The sequence below is a fragment of the Pterocles gutturalis genome, unplaced genomic scaffold (assembly GCF_000699245.1).
Source record: "Pterocles gutturalis isolate BGI_N339 unplaced genomic scaffold, ASM69924v1 scaffold410, whole genome shotgun sequence".
NCBI lineage: Eukaryota > Metazoa > Chordata > Aves > Pterocliformes > Pteroclidae > Pterocles > Pterocles gutturalis.
In genome coordinates, this window is record NW_010137899.1 from 607 (window position 1) to 20267 (window position 19661).

At 40.3% G+C, this 19661-nt stretch overlaps 1 protein-coding gene across 1 annotated transcript in view; it reads left to right on the forward strand.

Moving 5' to 3' along the window:
• Window positions 1-704: 704 nt before the first annotated feature.
• The window catches only part of LOC104468550 (FYVE, RhoGEF and PH domain-containing protein 6-like), a gene marked incomplete at both ends in the record, with an annotated part of 46100 nt that continues 27143 nt past the window's right edge, over window positions 705-19661 (forward strand). The window contains 2 exon segments of the mRNA XM_010082732.1: window positions 705-735; window positions 738-3198. Coding sequence (XP_010081034.1) covers window positions 705-735; window positions 738-3198 — 2492 coding nt within the window.

Genomic DNA, 19661 nt, shown 5'->3' on the forward strand with positions numbered 1-19661 from the left:
TTGTCATCTTGTGTTGTCAAGTGGGTCATAAGTCATAGCTGTGGTGACTGTTTGTAGGTCAAACAGGAACGTGTTGGGAAGAGTAATTTTATTAGAGATACGGAAATAGTATTTTACATTAGGGAGGTACTGACTTGCTACAAATTACTGCATTAGCTTCACACCATGCACTCATTTCACTGAACTGATGGCAGTGACATGCCAGTTTTACAGCTGGTATGGTAATCCATCTCAATATTGTTTGAAAAGAAAAGGAAGGGAAAGGGGAATTTTCTGTTCCACATTTCCAGAGGTGGTAGGGGAAGGAACTGATCTGTCTTGGCAATTACCCTAGCTGTTCTATTATCTTTGTAGCTTATTATGCATGAGGCACTTAGCCTATTTGCACCATTTTTAAAAGATATTATAATAGTTCCAACTGTAAAGCCTGGCTAATCTGCTCCATTTTTATTAGCATCATACTTCAGCATCTGGGTAAGGACATACACTTTCATTAAGTTAAACTTTTTTAACAAACAAGGTACCAGTGAAGACTTTTCCTACCACCCCTTGATTGTGTCTGTTAAAAAGAAGAAAGGCAACTAGTAAAAAAGCAGTGGTAGGGAAGGGAGGCATGGTTTTGTGAGAAAAAAAATGTATACATGCACACACTGAGGTTCTGTAGATCATGTGATTTAAATGTTACAAACTCCTATGCGGTGCAGGTAAAGTTGTTCTGTGGGCTGGTGGTGACTAAAGTCTTTGTTTTCCAACCTTTGCAGAAATTAAGAAGCCACCAGTGGCCCCCAAACCAAAATTTGTGGTAGGACACAAGGCGACGCCTCCACCTGTTGCACCGAAGCCTGATGTTGTACTTTCTGGTGTTATACAAACAGCAAGGAAAACCAAGCCAGCAATTGCACCAAAACCAAAGGTTCTCAAGAGCTCGTCCGTTCCAGAAGTTAAACCTCCATCGTCTACAAGAAAAAGCACAAAAAGCTTTGAGGAGCACAGAGGAGATTCTTCTCAAACTCTAGACCACTTGAACTGTAAAAATGAAGCCTCAGAAGGGAGTACTGATAACACAGCATATATTCTACCAATGTCATCTTGCAAATTTGAATGCCTTCATAAGCTTGGAAACGGGGAGAACACCTGTAAAAATCAGATAATTTTTGAGCATTTTGAGAACTTAGAGAACATCAAAGTCGGTGAAAAAAAAGCACTATCTCTGGGAGATAGTCACCATGAAAAACTGGCAAATAGAAATCAGGTGGTTTTGAAAGCCAGCATTTTGGAAGAGAAACTTAAGGATGTTCTAACTCATAGTGTGTTTCCTAACAGCAGTCCTATGAGGCACAGGTATGCAGACAAACTTGACAAAGGGGTTGGCAGCAGTTCCAAGAATGATGTTAAAGTAGAGTTTATGGAACTTGTGCAGTCTTCATCATCTTCTGAGGGAGCTAAAGGGAAGCAACAAAATACTGACCGTAAGCTCACAGCTGATGAGTTTCAGATGTCTGAAACTTGTCCTGGTTTAACTGAAAATAACCACAGTTGCTCTTGCCCGTTGGACCAGGAAATCCTGGAAAATGAAAATTTAAGTAGCAATCATACGTTTGCAGGTGAAATGGTTATGAAAGCAGATGCTGATAAAGCCTTCTCTGAAACATCTTCAGTCCCGAGCTCAAAAGTGCTTCCTATCCCTAAGCCAAGAAAGCCACGTGCTGCATATCTAGTCCGTCAGGATGGCATAGACACCACAGGAGAAGGAACAAAGGAACCATCTAATTCAGAGAAAGATTCCTTTGGGCTGGTGGAACAAAGCTTTAAAAAGCCAGCAAAAATTAATATCCTTGGTCAAAGTGTTTGTTATAACAATAATACAGAAGTGCTTCATCCTGAAAAATGTGAGATAACTCAAAGCAATGCAGACAAAATACATCAGGTAAAGGAACCCGCTGTGGAAGAGTCAACTTCACAAAATCTTTTGTCTCAGTTGTCACATAAAACTTCTGATTTGGTGGAAAGTGTTGAATGTTCTTTAGATGCAGACCATAAGTTAGTTAGCTCCATGGATGAAATGGCAGATGACACCAGTATACTAGATGCTGTGGACAAAAGGACTAACTTTGTCAGGTGTGATGCTTTGTCCATGAGTTTGCCAAAGCAACTCAAATTAACTAGCAGTCAGTACTCATCTGCTTCCAATAGCCTCCATGTTTCCCCGCAAAAATTGGAAGATAAAGTCAAAATAAAGAGTGACAGTTCTCCAAAAATCGTTCCTAAGAAACCACAGAGGCACAGCATTCCAGCTGCTGGCCTGCTGAAAAAAGCTGCATCAGCAGAGCTTGTGGAGAAAAGTTCTTACCCCTCCGGTGAGGACAAATCAAACAGTGTTCAGGAAGGATCTCACTTCACGCGTCCACCAGCCAAGGAGCAAGAAACACTGTCATCCTGTGACATACCCAAACGTTCTTCTGAGAAACCTGTCTGGAAGTTACCTCATCCTATTCTTCCATTTTCCGGAAATTCTGAATCATTAAAAACCGTTAACATAGCTACCAGCTTCAACCACTTGACTGTTGTGACAAAGCCTAGGGCCAAGTCTCTCTCTGCTATGGACATGGAAAGGACAGACAAGCCTTGCAAAGACCATCAGAAGAAAAATAGCTTGAAAAAGTTTCTCAACATGAAACTATCGGTTTGCTTAATGAAAAGTGACTTCCAAAAATTTCTGTCTAAAGGCAGCCAGTCGATGGATAGTGCTACTGCCAACCTTTCCACTGGGGATGGGTGTGGAAGTGGCAGAAACAGGACTATAGCATCTGTAGGCAGTGAAAGGAAAGCTAAATCTGCCAAGGCACATTCTGTAGAAATAAGTAGTCCAATGTTACAGAAAAAGAGGCAGAGAAACAGAAGTCAACCTGAGATGCGAAGTAACCAAAGGCTGGAGTCTTTAGATGGGCATGTACTTTCAGGAGATAATTTGTCACAAATGCATTTAAATTCTGTAACTAGCATTTGTTCTCCAGAGTATGAGAACGTGCGTCACTATGAGGAAATACCCGAGTATGAGAACTTGCCTTTTGCTATGGGTGCTGGGAGAAATCTCTGTTTTGAATGGCAGAACTCCAGCAGTGTGGAAGACCAGAGCCCTGGCTTCTATGAGATTGAGGAGCCTTGTGAAGCTGCAAGAAGGCATTTGAGACTTGGCAGGTAAAATGAGGAGTTAAACAGCTCCACTGCAACTCTGTTGGTTGTAAACATGTTTAGATGATGACTTGAGAGGCTGTACACCTTTCGTTAAATGTCAGCAGGACAGTCATTGCTGTATATCTTTATGTGCTTTTACTGTTTGGAAAACTGCTTGGTAGGGTCAAGAGGAAAAGTAAGCTAGTTATTTCTCATGTATGATCAAAATTCATGTGCTTTTCCAGATTTAAAGCAAATCAAATGCAGTCATGTATTTGTATCTGAGAATAGTTAGATGGGGGGGAATGAACATAACCACAGTCTTAGGATGAACTTGAATAAGTGTCCATAGAGTACATAGTTGCTAGGTTTGTAGGGGGAATGAATATCTTTTTAGATCATCTGATAGAGCTGGGAGAAGCAGACGAGCTTTTGGGTATGTAAATTCTTCATCAGGTCTTGAAAGCTTTTTGGGTATAATAAAAGATTGTCTCTTCTTGAATATAGTGAGTCTTCTGTATCTCACTGTGCTCCCAGCAAAGGTGGTAGTAGTGCACGAGTTCTGCGTGACTCACAGAATATTACTGACAGACAGGTTTTGGTGACTCTGCAGGATGCTGCTGTGTTTCGTTGTCTCAGGAGGTGGTGGAGGCAGACCATATCAGCTGATTCAAAAAGGGATTGGACCAATTCTCAGATACGTCCAAAACAGCTGCATGATAGAATAGGCAGGAAGAGATCTTTTAATATCTGTGATACTGTGTTTGTGGATGCTGGGAAGAGGAATGGGCCACAGAGAGTGGCCAGGCTTGTTGTGTGTTCTCTCTAAATAGCATTGCTTACTGGGTCTGTCAGTGCGGTAACAGGTGAAGCACTCTTATCATTTAACTTCTTAACTTCAGCTAATCAGTTGGTCTTGTAGATCCTCAAGATTTACCTCAAACCAGCAACAAGGATTTGAATGAAATATGCAGCCTGTATACTTCATAGTCCCCAGTAAACTTCTTTACACTGAGTGTATATGCCTGTTGACATGAATAAATGAGCTGGCTTATAGGTAGTCACGTTTAACTTAATTTTTCACTGGGAGTTACTAAGCTTCATTTCATTTTGGATGTGTGTGTAGCGAACGCATGCTCCAAAGAGTCTTAGAGCTGGCCATTCTTTAAGGGAGCATGCCCTCTTTTGTAGGAGGAGACAAATAGTTTAAGTGGTATCCTGTGTTAATAATTGCTTATCAAATTGGTATCTTCAACATTGGACAGTTTGATTGGAAAGCATGAAGAGTTATCATGGGAAGTAGGATTTCTAGTTATGGGCTTGGTATTGATATATTTATTGATGTGGTTGAGTATTTTTCTTGCTTACAGTAGGTTGTTCCTTGGTTTTGTCTTGGCATCATTTCAGTTCCTGATAAGTGTATACTTTTTGTTCACATCTAGTCTTTGGGTATCTTTGGGGGTTTTGACCACACTCTCTTAGTATTCCCTTGAATTGATTTGTCTGAGAAGGGTGAGATCAAACTTAATGTGTTTATGCAATCCATTTTGGTTTGTGTTATGGTTCTGGATCAGGTGAATGTATGTCTTTGTTTTAGTAAAAGGACTGTTTTGCTATATGAAGCACAGTAGGCATGAGACTGCAGTTGCTCCTTGAGTGAAATTCTGTAGTTTTCTTACCTGAGTGCGAGAAGTTTGTAGTTACTCCCCCTCTACACAACCTTCCCCAGCACCAGTGGTGATTTAAGGGTTTAAGTGGTCTATTGCACCCTGGCACACCTTCAGCTGTAGCTGCTCCCTAAGCTGGATGTTCATGACATAGCTGAGTTTGTGGTGTGTTTTCTTGAAAAAGCACATGAAGAAAACCATAACCAGAACCCTTTATGTAAGTGCTTATTTTAAACTAAATTACATAGTCAAAAACTACCTTGGGAAACAATTAATGCGTGCGGTTACTTCAGTAGATCTTGGGCAACAAAGAGATCCCCAGGAGAAAAAGGGACAGAACGGAGCAGTGGTCTCCTGACCCGGATCAGCTGCTGCTGGCAGAGCAGGCACAGGTATTCATTTTGGCTCTGGCTTGGGAAGTGTAAGGGTCCTTGCCTGGAGTGAGCCAGGCAGGCAGCTGTTTTCCCATCCATTGTTATCTCACCTCCTTTGAAGCTTCTTTATCAATGTTGTCTTACCTTTTCTGCATAGTTCTTTAAGAGCCTTTTATCATTTCCTGGGCCAGGTGGTATTATAAAACCGGTTAGAGAAACACTGCTGATGTTATTGAAATAATTACCGCTCGTGTTTTCCCCAGCCTGTCAGAACATGCACTTAGCTCCTTTTCATAGATCATGGCACATAAAACTCCTGTAATGCACTGCTAATGGGGATCTCAAAGCAAATTATCTTATGATTAAAGCCAGTGTACAAATGAGAGTGTTCTTCTGAGAAATTCAGAGACTGATTGCCTACATTTCTAGTCATAATAGCACATATGCAGTATATTAAGTGTGAATGCCTGGCTTGCCATTACCAGGAGAGTTTGGTGGTGTCTTTATCCCATGTTACATTTCTTTCTGGAGGAAGAAATAAAATTTTCATAATACACCCAGGGCTTTGGTGGTTACTGAGAAATTTCCTCCGGATCTGGTGAAACCAGTATGCTTTAATGGAGAATGGTAATAGCTTCTGACACTTTTATCCTAAATTCATATGTCTTATTAAATTCAGATGCATTTTATTAGCTTGGGCCTTCCCACAGGGATTTAAATGCAAATGGTGGGCCTGAGTAATTAATGATGGAGTGTCAGTTGTCACCTACTACTTGATTTTTATTTTTTTTATGTCACCCTCCCCTCTACTGAAGGGAGGGCTTGGCTTTGAAAGGAAGAGAACCAGGGTGGTGGTAAGGTGTGTGAATCACTGAGGTGAGATAGATGCTGCTGATGGGACACTGATGCTTGTTTTAAGTAGTTCAGGGGAATATTCTCAATTAAGAAAGTAATGGCGATACATTGGGGGCAGATAATCCCTGTTTTGCTTCCATTGTTGAAAAAAATCTCTTGAGACAGTTTTAAAGGATTGTTGATTTTGTCCTAGTCTACATGTTTGGCTACCAATTTAAAATCATTATCCAGTTGCAGATAACAATAGGAAAAGCAGCTCTTGGGGTTTGGGTTTTTTTTTTTTTTTTGAGAAATGAGTGGTTCAGGCCTGAAAAGTGAAGTGAAAAGTGAGTGCTGCTGGTACTGCCACAGTTCGTTTTAATGTGGTTGAACCATTTTTTAAAACTTCCTAATGAAAGAGAAATATTTATGCATTGGTTTTCCTGGTTTTAGGGGCAAACCTTGATTCTGAGGAGGACAGCAAAGTCTTCCTCAGAACCACAAGTAAAATTTGTCCAGAAATCTAAAGATGTGAAGAAACAGCGAACATGCCTTGGAACATCTGTCGTGCTGCAGAAAACAGAAATGTAAACTTTTCTGGATCTAGTGGTTTGCCTGTTGTAGGCAAGAGATTCATGGTTCAGGTTGGGTGAGTCTGGTCCATCACTCTTCAGGGAATAGCATACTGTATTTACTGGCTATTTTTAACAGTGTTCCTTCAAGACGTTGCAAAAGTACATGACTGCTAATTGAATTTGATAAAATTTATAGTTGTGTCATTGTGTTTCTGGCTAGGATTTTTTTTTTGAAAGGGCTGGGGGAGAGTGCCGTGTGCCAACAATCCTTTGAGATCTTAATGTTGGTTTAATTAAATACTGCTTCCTATTTTTCCCACCCCTGCTGATTTAGAATAATCCATTGCTTTTCCAGAAAAGAACGTCTCAGTGCAAAATGTAAGTTTAGGTTTCCGGAGTAAATTCTGATTTGGTGTCTGAGTCCCTAGAGGTCAATTAAGTGTCCATAAAAGCCTTCCTGGAATATTGAATTTCGTATTGAAATCTGTGTGGTTAAGCACTTTGCTTTGATACATATTCCTCTTTGATGTACTGAACTTTGTTAGGGTTGAGACATGCTTCTGATGAGCAGTATTGCACTAAATAAATATCGTGTTGTTTAGGAATTGGCTATGTTAGGGAAGGATTTTTTTTCAGTTGCAAAATTTCCGTTCAAAAACACTTCAAGAAAAACACCAAATTTGTAAAATACTGCAGGATCTAAATAGCTTTTAAAAATAGTTTTCAAGCATCTATGCTGAGATTTTGTGAATGCACGAAATACATTTTAGGTATTGAAGTGTTATATTTATACATTAAAAAACACATTTTCTTTTTACTGAATTTTATTGAAGATCATAATTGCCTGATAAGTAGAGGCCAGGTATGTAGGTTTTTTTTCTTTTTATTTTATCTGCTTCTTAAAGATGATAATGGATTAGTTTCTGATCTGAAGAAGGCAGGTTCCTTTTCCTGCATCAGCTCCCAGTCTTCTCCTGTCTTCTGATCCCCCTTGTGCTTCTAGCTAGCTTCTGCCACCCTTAGGTGTACGTTAAATTCTTTCTCTGCAGTTCTACCTCAGGTTTTAATGGAATAGCTTTGATAGTATGCTATTCAGATTTCCTATCAGGCTTTGTTATCTTCAGCCATGTGTTATCTTCAGTTATGTGTTACTGGCTTTCTTTTTGTATTCTGTTTCCTTGAGCCTGCCTTTTTATTTTCCCCTCCCTACCTCGCTTTCTCACATACATGTTATGCAGCTGGCAGGCTTCTGCCAGCTCCAAGGGCTTGTCAGTAAAGAGTGAGTCAGATGGCTCAGATCTCTGCTTCCTGTCCCCAGCAAAGCCTGCCTGGCAGTCCCAGCTCTGGTGCTTGGGAGCAGGGAACGGACAAGGCAATTCTTGGCTACTGGATATAAGGAATATGCAGTCTTGCTGACTTCTCACATTTTGCTTTTATGAGCTATGAAGAAACAAATTCTGTAATGAAGTTAGAGATGTCTGATCAGAGTCCAAATCAGTGAGATGGAAATATTGGTGAGAAGTGGTAGTACTGTTGCTTGGGAATATTGATGTTCTGATACAAGGACTTTGTGAAGGAATTGGGTGCATGCAGATGGTGCGACTCTCATCCTGGGGCTGTACACTGCTCTCAAAGCTCCTTCTTCTTCCCGAGGGTTACTCAAATTGCTGGCCTTGGGGCTGGAATTATTCTGTTTATTTTGCAGTGTTGAGTTAATTAGTTTGTACTGCTAGGGTGGCATATGAAACTGCATGAAAGACTTGCAATGGATTTTTTTGCTCAAGAAAGCGTATGGGGTATTTTGGGTTTTTTATTTTTTCTTTCTTTGCAAGAATCTTTATGCAAGTCACTGCCTCCACGGTCTGCTTTTCCAGTAAGAGGAGTTTTCTTTAGTATTGGGGTGGTTTTCGGTCATACAGCTTTACAGTTTACCCTGCTATACAACCTGAAATAAAAAGTCTATATTATAAGAAGATATGCATTCTGAGGAAAATACGTAATCTTCTAAAGTGATCTGGGAGAAGTACACCAATCTTTTTTTTTTTTTTTTTTTTGGTCATAATAAATAGGTACTTTCTTGCTTTAGAAGAATCTTGACACAGTCTGGTCCAGATGTGCAGATGTGCTGACTTCATCTGTTTTCACATTGGGAAAGATTCTGAGATCTGATGCACTCCCTGTTCAATGAGGGAGACAAAGGAGTTAAGAGAACTGCATTTCTTCAATACCAAGTCCATTGTTGTAGTGTACAATCCAGTCTTGAAAAGGTTTGAAAGGTCTTATAAAATTAAAGCAATTGTGAAGATCTCCAAAACTGTAATGAAAGAGAATTTTTGTCTTCTGGGTAGCTTTAGTATTTCTTTCGTCTGTCTTTTCAAGGGCTCCCAGTTGATTTTGGTAAAAGAAAGAGCTGGGTAAAGCAGGTTGACGTGGACACAGCACAGAGAAAATTTTGGAAGTGCAATAATGGAAAACTTGTAATTTATTGGATAGTATTACAAGTGCTACATAAAAACATATGTGGTTTAAGTTCTTGATGTTATCTTTTTACTGAGTGTAGCCGGGGCTGAGTGTGTTTGTGAGTATGAGAGGAAGCAATCTGACAGTAGCGGGTGCTGCTGGGGTGCAATACCTGGCTGCTGGACGAATCCCTCTGCCTCTCTCCAAAAGGTCTGGTGGCTACTTTTGTCATGGTCTTGTGCAGTCTAGAAAATGACATTAGCCTTGTAGTGTGTGCAGTCCATATGCATTAAAAGAGACATTTTGAGGGTAAACTGTGCTATCCTTTGCTTCCCACCGAAGAAGTGCTTGCCACAGGCGGCCAAAATGTCCTAACTGGGCTGTTCCCATCGATCCCCCTGGTACATACAATACAAGGATGTCCTCGTCCTTCCTCCTGGTGACGTCGCCTCAGCTCGGCATGTTGGCTCTCACTTTCAGCTGAAGGGTGGCTTAGTGTGATGTGGGGAAGCCTGAAGTAAGCAAAGCAGCACACAGTCCTTTAGGCTGCTTCCTAACCCCTCTTGTCGATGGACAACAGGAAGTCGGGTGTCACGCACTTTCTTGAATTAATCTCCAGCACTTTATCTTTCTCTTTCCTTTTTTATCCATGATTGTGTTTTTCTTAATTTTGGCATTCTTTATATGTATTTCCTTTTCCTTAAGCTGGGGGAAGCTAATTTAACATTACATATTTGTCACCTGATGTTGGCCTTTCTCCCCTGTGTCCCACACAGGTGCTGTCTCTGGTTGCCAACCATGGTTAACAAAATATAGGTCCAGAGAGTATCTCAGGTACAGAATGGAGAGTCAAATGTGACATGAGAATTGACGAAAGACTCATTTATATGCTCAACAACAGCCTTTTCCTGTGGGTTATTTTCAGCATTGGCTCAGGAAACGTGCTTGTGAAGCTCGGTAGTACTCTGGTTTTTTGTATGGTGATGTTTTAACTGCAGCAAGGTCTAATGTAATTGTATGTGTAAAACAGTAGGATTTTTCGGGGGCATAAAATAAATGTTGGGAAAAAAAGCAATCAAAGTATTAACCTAAGTTTTTATTTAAATGCAAACAGTGATATTAACATGCCTCATCTTCCCAACATTTATATTTGATCCAGGTAAAGATATTTTAATGAATAGACTTGCAAAACTATACAGCTATGTTGTTTCAATGCACTAGACAAAATTTAGGTTAAGGAATGCAGGTCTTATTTTAGATGCTAGAATCCAAGAAGTTTCTTTTAAAAATACCAAGTTTACACAGGTTTTAATTTTTCCTTACAACATCTTTGTACTTTTGAAAAACTGCTCTGCTCAAGCCAAAGCAGGCTAAAAAGATCTCTGAGGTTCACAAGTACTGCATCCAGCTCTGCAAGTCCTCAGCCCAGAAAGACATGGACCTGTTAGAACGAGTCCAAAGAAGGGCCACAAAAATGATCAAAGGGTTGGAGCACCTCCAGTACGAGGACAGGCTGAGAGAGTTGGGGTTGTTCAGCCTGGAGAAGAGAAGGCTCCAGGGACACCTTACAGCAGCCTTCCAGTACCTGAAGGGGCCTACAGGAGAGATGGGGAGGGACTCTTTATCAGGGAGTGTAGTGATAGGATGAGGGTTTTAAGCTGAAAGAGGACAGATTTAGATTGGATATTAGGAGGAAGTTTTTTCCTGTGAGGGTGGTGAGGCACTGGAACAGGTTGCCCAGGGAAGCTGTGGATGCCCCATCCCTGGAGGTGTTCAAGGCCAGGCTGGATGAGGCTTTGAGCAACCTGGTCTAGTGGAGGGTGTCCCTGCCCATGGCAGGGGGGTTGGAACTCGATGATCTTTAAGGTCCTTTCAAAATCATTCTATGATTCTATAAATAAACAAAATTAGTTTTTTATCAAAATGGACATTTTCATAGGTACAACCTGATCCTTATGTCTCAGTGATTTCAGATGCATGGAATTCAGTTGATTTTTCTGTTTTCTGGGTTTTGGTTTTTTGTTTGTTTTTGGTTTTGTGGGGGTTTTTTTTTGTTGTTTTGTTTTGTTTTTTTTTTCCCCGTGATGTTGCTGGAGGTTGGATGTTCTGTGTTGATTTGGAGAAAATAGTATAAATCCCATTCTTCTTCTAATCTGTGCAAAAGATTAGAGGAAGAGAGAGCACAAGTCCAGTCTTGCCAACAGCTCAATTATTCTTCACATCTCATGAGTGTTGATTTCAACCGAACTATTTCAACCTCTATTTTTCGGTAGACTACCCAGGAAGCTGTGTCAGCTCCTGTGTATGCAGACAGTCCTGTGTTTAAGAGCTAAGTCACTCCATGTTTATTTTAAATCTGACTACCTTTTGAATACTCTGCTACTTACTTAGAAGATGACAAAAGAAAGTATCTGACATGCAAAAAATGGAGTGCAGTAGGTTGTGTGTTATGGCTAAATTGAAAGAGAGGTATTACTTACTTTCTTTTGTCATCTTCTAAGTATCTGACATGCAAAAAATGGAGTGCAGTAGGTTGTGTGTTATGGCTAAATTGAAAGAGAGGTATTACAGTTCTGCTTCCACAGCAAAAGTCACCAAAAAAAGGCATAAAAATAGTGATCAGTCAATGCAGAGGATATTTAGGGCCTTGCATTAACTTTAATTTTAGTGAAGCTGATGTAGTCGAACATTGGAATGTTATGGTAGCTCTAGCAAGGTGAAAACAATTTCATTTGAAATGGGTATTAACAGGAGATTTGTCTAAGTTTTTTCTTTCCTATTTGATGTATTTGATTTGATGTTTTTGTCACATTTTTATTATCGTTTTCTAGAAGAGTATTCAGTCAGTGTGTGCTGGAATTGTGTTGGTGTTCTTTATTTTTTTTTTTTATGTGACTGGAAAATGAAGTGTTATTTTACTTCTGATCCTGCTGTCCTTTCCCAATAAACATTTTCCTACAAGGGTCTTTTTTGTGAATTGGGAGAAGTTAAAATAGCAGGTCCTGATTGTAGAGTAGAACTGTATTTTGGTGGTCCTGTTTTGTATTGTTTGTTTTCACTTCAGTGCCAGGAGTTTTTTCTAAGAGTCTTGGCTGTGAGCATTGTTGATGTGCAGCTCTCCCTATGAAGCAGGGCTGGAAATGAGAATTAATAAGGGAAGGCAAAAAGCTGTAAATTCTGCAAAGACTTCCCTCTCTATCTACCCTGGGAGGCAGGTAATGCCCCATAGATTTGGGTGGAGATGGGAAGAACTGATGCATTGACTCCTTCTCCTGTAGAAGTCTCCAGGCAAGGGTTTAAATCCCTGGGTTTTGCTGCAGTGTTTCACTTGCCAGTTCCAGTGCTCGAGACTGTCCCCTTGTATCCTCTTGAATTATATCCTGCTACGATGGCATAATCCCATTTTGGCACTTTTGCTGGGGCAGCCCCAGTGGAGGCAGGGTGATGTGACTGTCTCTCCTGCTTGTCACGACAGTGGCTGTGCCATGCTGCTCTGGAGCTGAACCGGCACACCGTGGGCACCGGTTTTCTTGGAAGACTTTTAAAACTGAGACTTCTTTTTTTTTAATGTGGCTTTTCTATGGTGAGTGTGGAAACATCTGAAGCATGCGTGTGTGTTTATGTTGAACTTTCCGAGGCATTGAGGAATTGTCAACAAATGGTCTCACTGAGGATGGCTCCTGTGAGCACGGGCGGCAGCCTGCGGCAAGTGCGGTCCTCGGGTGCCTCTGGCCGCGGGAGCTCGTGTTTTCAAATCGCAGCTAAATATGGAGATAATCTGAGAGCTATTTACACCTTTTTTAGATTGTGCGCTTTAAAATCGTGCAACGAAGTATGTGCTTGACTGTATTGATCATGGTGTGCCCGAAGTAACTGAAGAAATGGATTGCTTAGAAAAAAACTGTACAGAATGTATTAAGTGTGAAAGACATGACAAATGCCGTGCTTATTTTTTTGCTTAGAATGTGATTTAGATTTATTTTTCTTCTTGTTGAGGAAAGAAATAGGTGCTGTTGTGGCCTGAGGATAACAAATGCTAAACTCAGTGCTGCTGGCTGCAATGCTAGCATAACTTGGTTCCAGCAAGTCAGGTGTTGCCGTTTGCAACATGCTCGGCCAAGTATAGAAGGTGCTGCCAGTGGCGTGATCTAACAGGCTAAATATGGTGGCAGCTCTCGGCAGTGTTTGTGATATCCTCCTTGCCCAGAAAACCCAGGTGTGAGCAGGGAGCACCAGAGGTAAAGACGAGGACAAAGAGGGTAGTTTTTGGTGTTTCTCTTGGCAGGAGCAAGCTCCCAGCGTTCCCACCTGGCCTCTCTCTGCAGCCAGCCCTTTGCCCGGGAGGCAGCACACAGCTTTCAAAGTACAAGCGGCTCTGAACCAAAATCCATTTCAAATAGGTTGTCTTGAGCCTCTCGTTTGACAGTGTACCACTGTCATCAAGCGTCCTGACTTCATATAAAAAATGTAGACTCTTATGCCTGCGTATAGTACATATGGAGTTGTTGAAAATAATTGTTTGAGTTCTTGAAGTCTTCAAATTGCAATTTGAAAAAGTAACCTGATGTGCTCAAAGTATTTTCTGTTCGAGTTGCTCAGCTGGATGCAGGTTGTTTCTGTTTTCTAGCTCTGATTCTCGAGGAGTGTTTATAATTGTATCCTTGAAGTTCCCTAACCAGCCTGGAGGGAATGTAGCACAACAGTTATAAGTGATGCAAATAATCATGCATTCATCGGTCTAGTTTGTTTGCCTCTTGTTTTGTGGTGCCTTTTTTTTTTTTTTTAAATGATTGTTGTAGAGGTCTGTTTCATTCCTCAGCCACGTCACCTATTTAAGTATATTGTGCAAAAGGAACTAATGAATCTCACAGGTGTGATCTGTTCAGGTGGTCTTAAAAAATATAAATAAAAGGGAGATCAAGATTAACTGTCTGTCGTGTTCCTTAGCATCAGACCAATAAAAAAACTCTGGTCTGCTGCCTTTTTTGTTGTTATTAGTCCTAATAATATGAAGAACTTATTAAAATCATTGAGTTGTCACTGCAGAAGAACAAATGGCATAACTTTAATGCAATCATGTAAAATCCTCTTTGCTATCTCCCTCCCTCACTGTCAAAAAGCACCATCTTTGGCAGCGAAGTTGAAGCCCAAGCAGCTTGGCTGCAGTAGGGCAAGCGGTCACAGTGCTGGTAGCCAAGCCAGCACTGCGAGTGCTGCAGCAGTGTCCACCAGCCTTTCTCACACTGTCCGCTACACCTAGAGAGGAGAGACATGACCTCAGCTTCAGCTCTTTCCATCTGTGCGTCTGTCATTGAACCTGAGAGGTGACTGACTGATGCTGTAGGAATAACACAGATAAGTAAGCCACCTGGTCCAGGCTGTGTTTCGTTCTCATTTGCTGCTTAATGGTCCAGTGTGCCTGAGGGAGGAATGAAAAGCAGGGGGACATGAAGAGGATGATGAGGGAGGGAATTTTTTTAGCTATAATGGTGGACAGTCACCGTTGTTAAGAGAATCTGAAGTTTAAATGAGGTGAATATGATGGGTTGGGGTCCAGGTGCATCTGGAGTGATATGAAGTTGATCTTTATGCTTTCCAGATGGTTTTGTGAAAGAAAACATGCTGATGTTGCCTTCTTCAGGATGGTTGTGGAGCTGAGGTATTGCAGCAAAATGTAATTAATACAAAAAGTACATTAATTGATGTCTTTATTAATCTTGCTGATCACTACTTCTGTCTTATGTTTTCTTAAAACTTCCACAGGAGCTCACTAGTGATCTTGGTTAGTATTCATTATTATCTTAGTGCTTTGCCAAGTGTGCTTTCTTTCTAGAACTGATTTCCTTTTTTTCCAAAGACCTGCAGTAAATAAATATTATATGAAGATGTGGAACTGTCTTAAATAAAAAGTATTAAATTAAAGCAAAAGGAAGTTCACTAAACAAAATCAAGCAATTATTAACCAAGCAATAATTTCACTTTTGCTTTAGCTGCCTGAGAACATCTTCTGTTGTCTTGAGAATCCAAATCAGAGAATTACTTTCTAAATTGTTTTGGAATCTGAGCTTGATTTCTATATTTACAGCCCTTCTTTCTACCTCAAAAGAGATGCTCTGAATTTAGATAGGACCTAACAGAAACAGATGCCATAGAACTTTTTTTTTTTTTCTCCCTTTAAAACTTTTATTCTTGGGGTTTCCCAGGAATGTACAACTAGGATCCATTGAGGGAATTGGTCAGTGAGGCATGCTGCCTTACCTACAGCTATTAGAAGTGTGAGGTGCTATGAAAAAATATAACAGCCCTATCAGCTATTGCCCCCACAGAGAGCCAGGGTGATTTTAGGTATTTATTGGAAAAAAAAAAAAAAAAAAGGCAGGTGAACATGCCCTAATTATTGAAATTTATTGCAGGGACTGGTGATATTAAAAACTGAAAGTGGATGAACAGCAATAGTAATTGTTGCCTCTCTGTAGGAAAGTGAGATGCAAGCAGCTGTGAAAGGATTGTGAAATGCTGTAACAATACAACAAAGATTTGAGGTGAAATATTATAGTAAAGTCTGCTTATTGGCTCTCTGATGTTTCGGTATGTATTTTTTTAGTTGAGTAGGAACTTCAGTTTGTGTAATTTTGCCTTTATGTTGAAGGTTTTAGTTAAGAATAAACAAACAGACGAAAGCACCCACAAAAACCAGCAATGAAATGCTGGAGGAAGAGACAGAAGAAGGATAAAGATGCTGGGACATTCCTACAAAAAACAGAGTAGAATGGATACTCCTTTTAAAATAACAAAAGAAGGAGAAAAGAATAATTTAGCAGGTGTTGTCTGCAAAGTTTTTTTCATTCACCATTCCTACATATTTTTGATTACTTACTGAAAGTAGAAAACTTTTAAAAATAGTGGAGATCACAAGGAAATGTGCATAAAGCCGCAGCATGGATGGATCTATTTTAACAAATGCTTCGGAGCTGTGGAAACTTGCTTTTTAGTAGTTATGGTGATGCTAACACTTGAAGTAATTCCAATGTACTATCAAATACTTGATGTTGGGGTATTCCATGGCAGAGAATCACAGAATCGGTCTGAATCATCTCAGTCAAGCTTAAAATACTAATTGCCTTCTAAATTAATTGGGAACGGAGACTGAAATGTTAATTGTAACTTCAGGCTATAATGTCCTGTGCAGTGTCGAAGTCTACGGTGCCTGAAAGTGAAGCCTCGGGTGTATTTGAAGCTTCTGTAATAATACAAATAATCTAGACTGAACTAGTCTTGGTCATCTTTTTGAAGACCATGAGAGGTTTTAATGGTGATTAGGATTTATTTTTCTGTCTGTAATAGCTTGTTGTTGATGGCAGTTGTTAAGTTTTGTCAGTTTATCTTGATGTATGCTTGGCTAGGACCAGCATGTTTTGGTTCATTAATATTTTACTATCACATTATGAAAATATGGTGCAATGTATACCCTTCATCCCATAAACTGCTCATTCTGAGGCAAACTAATGATCCCTGCATTTTATGTGTCAAATAGAAAAGCCCCAGATCTATATTTAGGTAACTTGCTCACAAGATACAGCAAGATGTCCTTACTCAGTGGGCAGCATGGTGAGTTGGCAGTGATGGTGTTTCACATGACTGATAATGCAGAAGTTTCTCTTGGTAGTGCTGTTGGTAGGACAAAGAATCGTGATGAAGAGGGAACAAGATAGAGATAGTTCACAGTATCCCGAAAATACCTCTCAGAAGAGTTGCTTTAAAATAACTGCTACTGCATGCTTGTGGTATTTTGGAAAAGGGGAATTGATATGTGGTAGAGAAGATTGTGCTTGTTTAAAGATTTACTACCATTTCCAAACTCAGGTAAAGGCTGCAAGGGATTTCACTTTGTCCAGAGATAACTTTAAGAGAACTATCTATACATGTACGGTATAGATTACTTCAGAGGTAAAAGTACAGAAAGAGTAATCAGTAAATACCAAACTGCTTTCTGTTTCAACAGAAAAGCTATAGTATTTATGATGAAAGGTTAAGGCATAAGGTACAAGGAGAGTAACATGTGCTACACCACACGGCTGATAAAGGCACATCAACACAGTGACTTTGTCACTGTCTTCTCTGAAGAAGGGAACACAACCACAGATACCACCACGAGTGCGTCTGCCCATGGCCACAGTATTGCATCCTGTCCCTGAACAGGTGGCTTCTTTGATTCTGGAGAATGGCTGGGTGTAAACTGACTTTTGATCATTAACCATCTAATCATCCACTGTGGTTTTTCTTTAAAAAAACAAAGAAAAAATTTTTAAAAATCTCCCCAAAAAACCTTCAACAAAATATATCAGGTAGAAGAACCTGGGGACTGTGGTAGGCTGTGAGCTGAGCAAATCCAGGCTAAAGACGTTTGGGGGTTACTCTGAGGTGCTTTGGGGCAGATACTGTAGGCAAGATTTTGTAGTACGACACTCTCAGGTGTCATAGTTTTCTTTACATGAATAGTAAGTGCATATGTACCACAAAGGCAAGAAAAGGAGTTTGCTGCTTGAACGTTTTTGTGGTTCACAGGAAGAAAAAGAATGTGTACGGCGAGTGGCTTTCATTTGTGGACACTTACTAAGCATCCTAAATTATCAGTAGTTAATTATTAAAACATTTTAGTAGGGTGAAAAACAACCCTGTGGAACTTTCTGTTAGATAAGCCAATTAATCTTTCATTGAGAAGATTCTTCACCCAACAGAGGTTGATCTTCATCCTTCAGTGGTGACGGGGTTACGTTTGCGCAAGCAGAATACAGCCTCACCTAGAAATACGCTTGTTTCTGACTTCAAAAAGGGCAGGTTTTCTAGAACCTAAGTGTTGGCACAGTTGCCCTGAAAAGTTTAAAAGGAAAATGATAGCATGAGTGTTAGCGAATGAGCATCCTGTAGAGTATGCTTAGGCAAAAGAACTGTGATTTCACAAGTATGAAAATGTTTTCTTGATGGGAAAGAATCTTAAAGGAAATTAAAGCAGCAATTAAAACAAGTATTAATGATAGGAAAAAGGGCAATAAAATGTCCATTAACAGAAGTAAAATTTAATGAATAAGGGACTAAAAAGTGAATTCCAGTGTGGTTAGAGAAAAAGCACTTAATACATTTTGCAATGGGAAAAAAGTATCCTGGATCAGATGTAGATTCAGTGACAGATGTGGATGATAAAACTGTGAGTAATAGCAGTACTTATTTCTGTTGCAGGTTTTGACTAAAGCAGTGAAATATACCTACCTCATGTAATGCTACAGATGTAAAAAAGATGTTTGTCGTCTATAAAATAAAAGGATATGAGATGGCATCTGTTAAAATCAACACTCTCAGGCCAACAGGTCATTTGACTGTGAATTAGGTAGATGAGACAAGGAGTTTTCTGAATTGCTAAAGGTGACAAGTAACTACAGAAGTTTCAGCGTCCTGCTAGTGTGGTTCCAGGGCAAGCTCCAGTGAAACACCGTCTTTCTGCCTCTCTGAAGCTCTGTGGAGGCTCTGTGGGAACTGTCCCTGGTGTACTCTGTGCCCTGCCGTCCTCGGTACTTGTCTCCTTGGTGGATGCTCTCTTTCTCCATGAAGTTGATAATTTCCAAACGGAACTAACTGGGTGTCTCTGTGCACCCTGGGTGCTGTTGTCTTGCCTCAGGTTCTCGTTTGAACTTGGTGATGAGCTTGCAGTCTCCTTCCTCTCCCTGCCCCCATTCAGTCCTGGGAGACAGTAGCTGCTTGGGTGTTTCCCGAGTCCTTCCTGTGTTGTCTTAATAGAACTAAGCTATTTTAATCTTTTCTACGTCTTTGTAGCTGACCGAAGTCTGTTCGTGGGCCAGCTTATCTTGTCTTCATCTCTAAATATGTTTCTATTTGTGATCAGCATTTGTGTGTTGTTTTGTTGGGTTTTTTGGTTTTTGTTTTTTGTTTTTAATTCCACCTTGAGCATTGAATAATAAACACCTTGCTGTGGTTGCTGGAGCATCCTCACACAGCTGTTATTCCTTAGTTCTGCTGTTCATGTTACTGGAAGTCACCTCCCATGGGATCTGCACTGACATGTTTTCTCTCTGGTAACTATCACAGCTGGAGGTGGTTGAGTCTCAAGAGTTGCCCTCCATCCCTGCTTTCTTGGGATTCAAAGTTAGGAAAAGATCAGTTTTAACCATCCCTTGTGCAGGGAGGCAGAGGGCAGCTGTATGGAGAAGTGTATAACTCTGACAGACGTTGGCTGCACAAAATTAGGTGTTGATCAGCACAGTGAGATCTCTGCTGGCTGCGATAGCTTGGGGACAAGGGTTTCTGGATTTGCTTTTTGTTTTGTAGGGTAGCTAATCACTTTTGGTTCATATCACAATAAGCCTGTGGCATCCCAGAATTTTTTTGCAGGCCTTGAACACGGGTTATGTGAATTTAGACACAGTTTTAGTGTAATTGGCAATTATCAGATATTTTTAAAGATTATCAGTAGGAGCCCAGGGATTTGCTGTGCTTCTGTAGAACTTTACGGATACTTCAGGCTCTATTTCTTCTAGTCCCTAATTTCTTCTTTATCTTTCCCT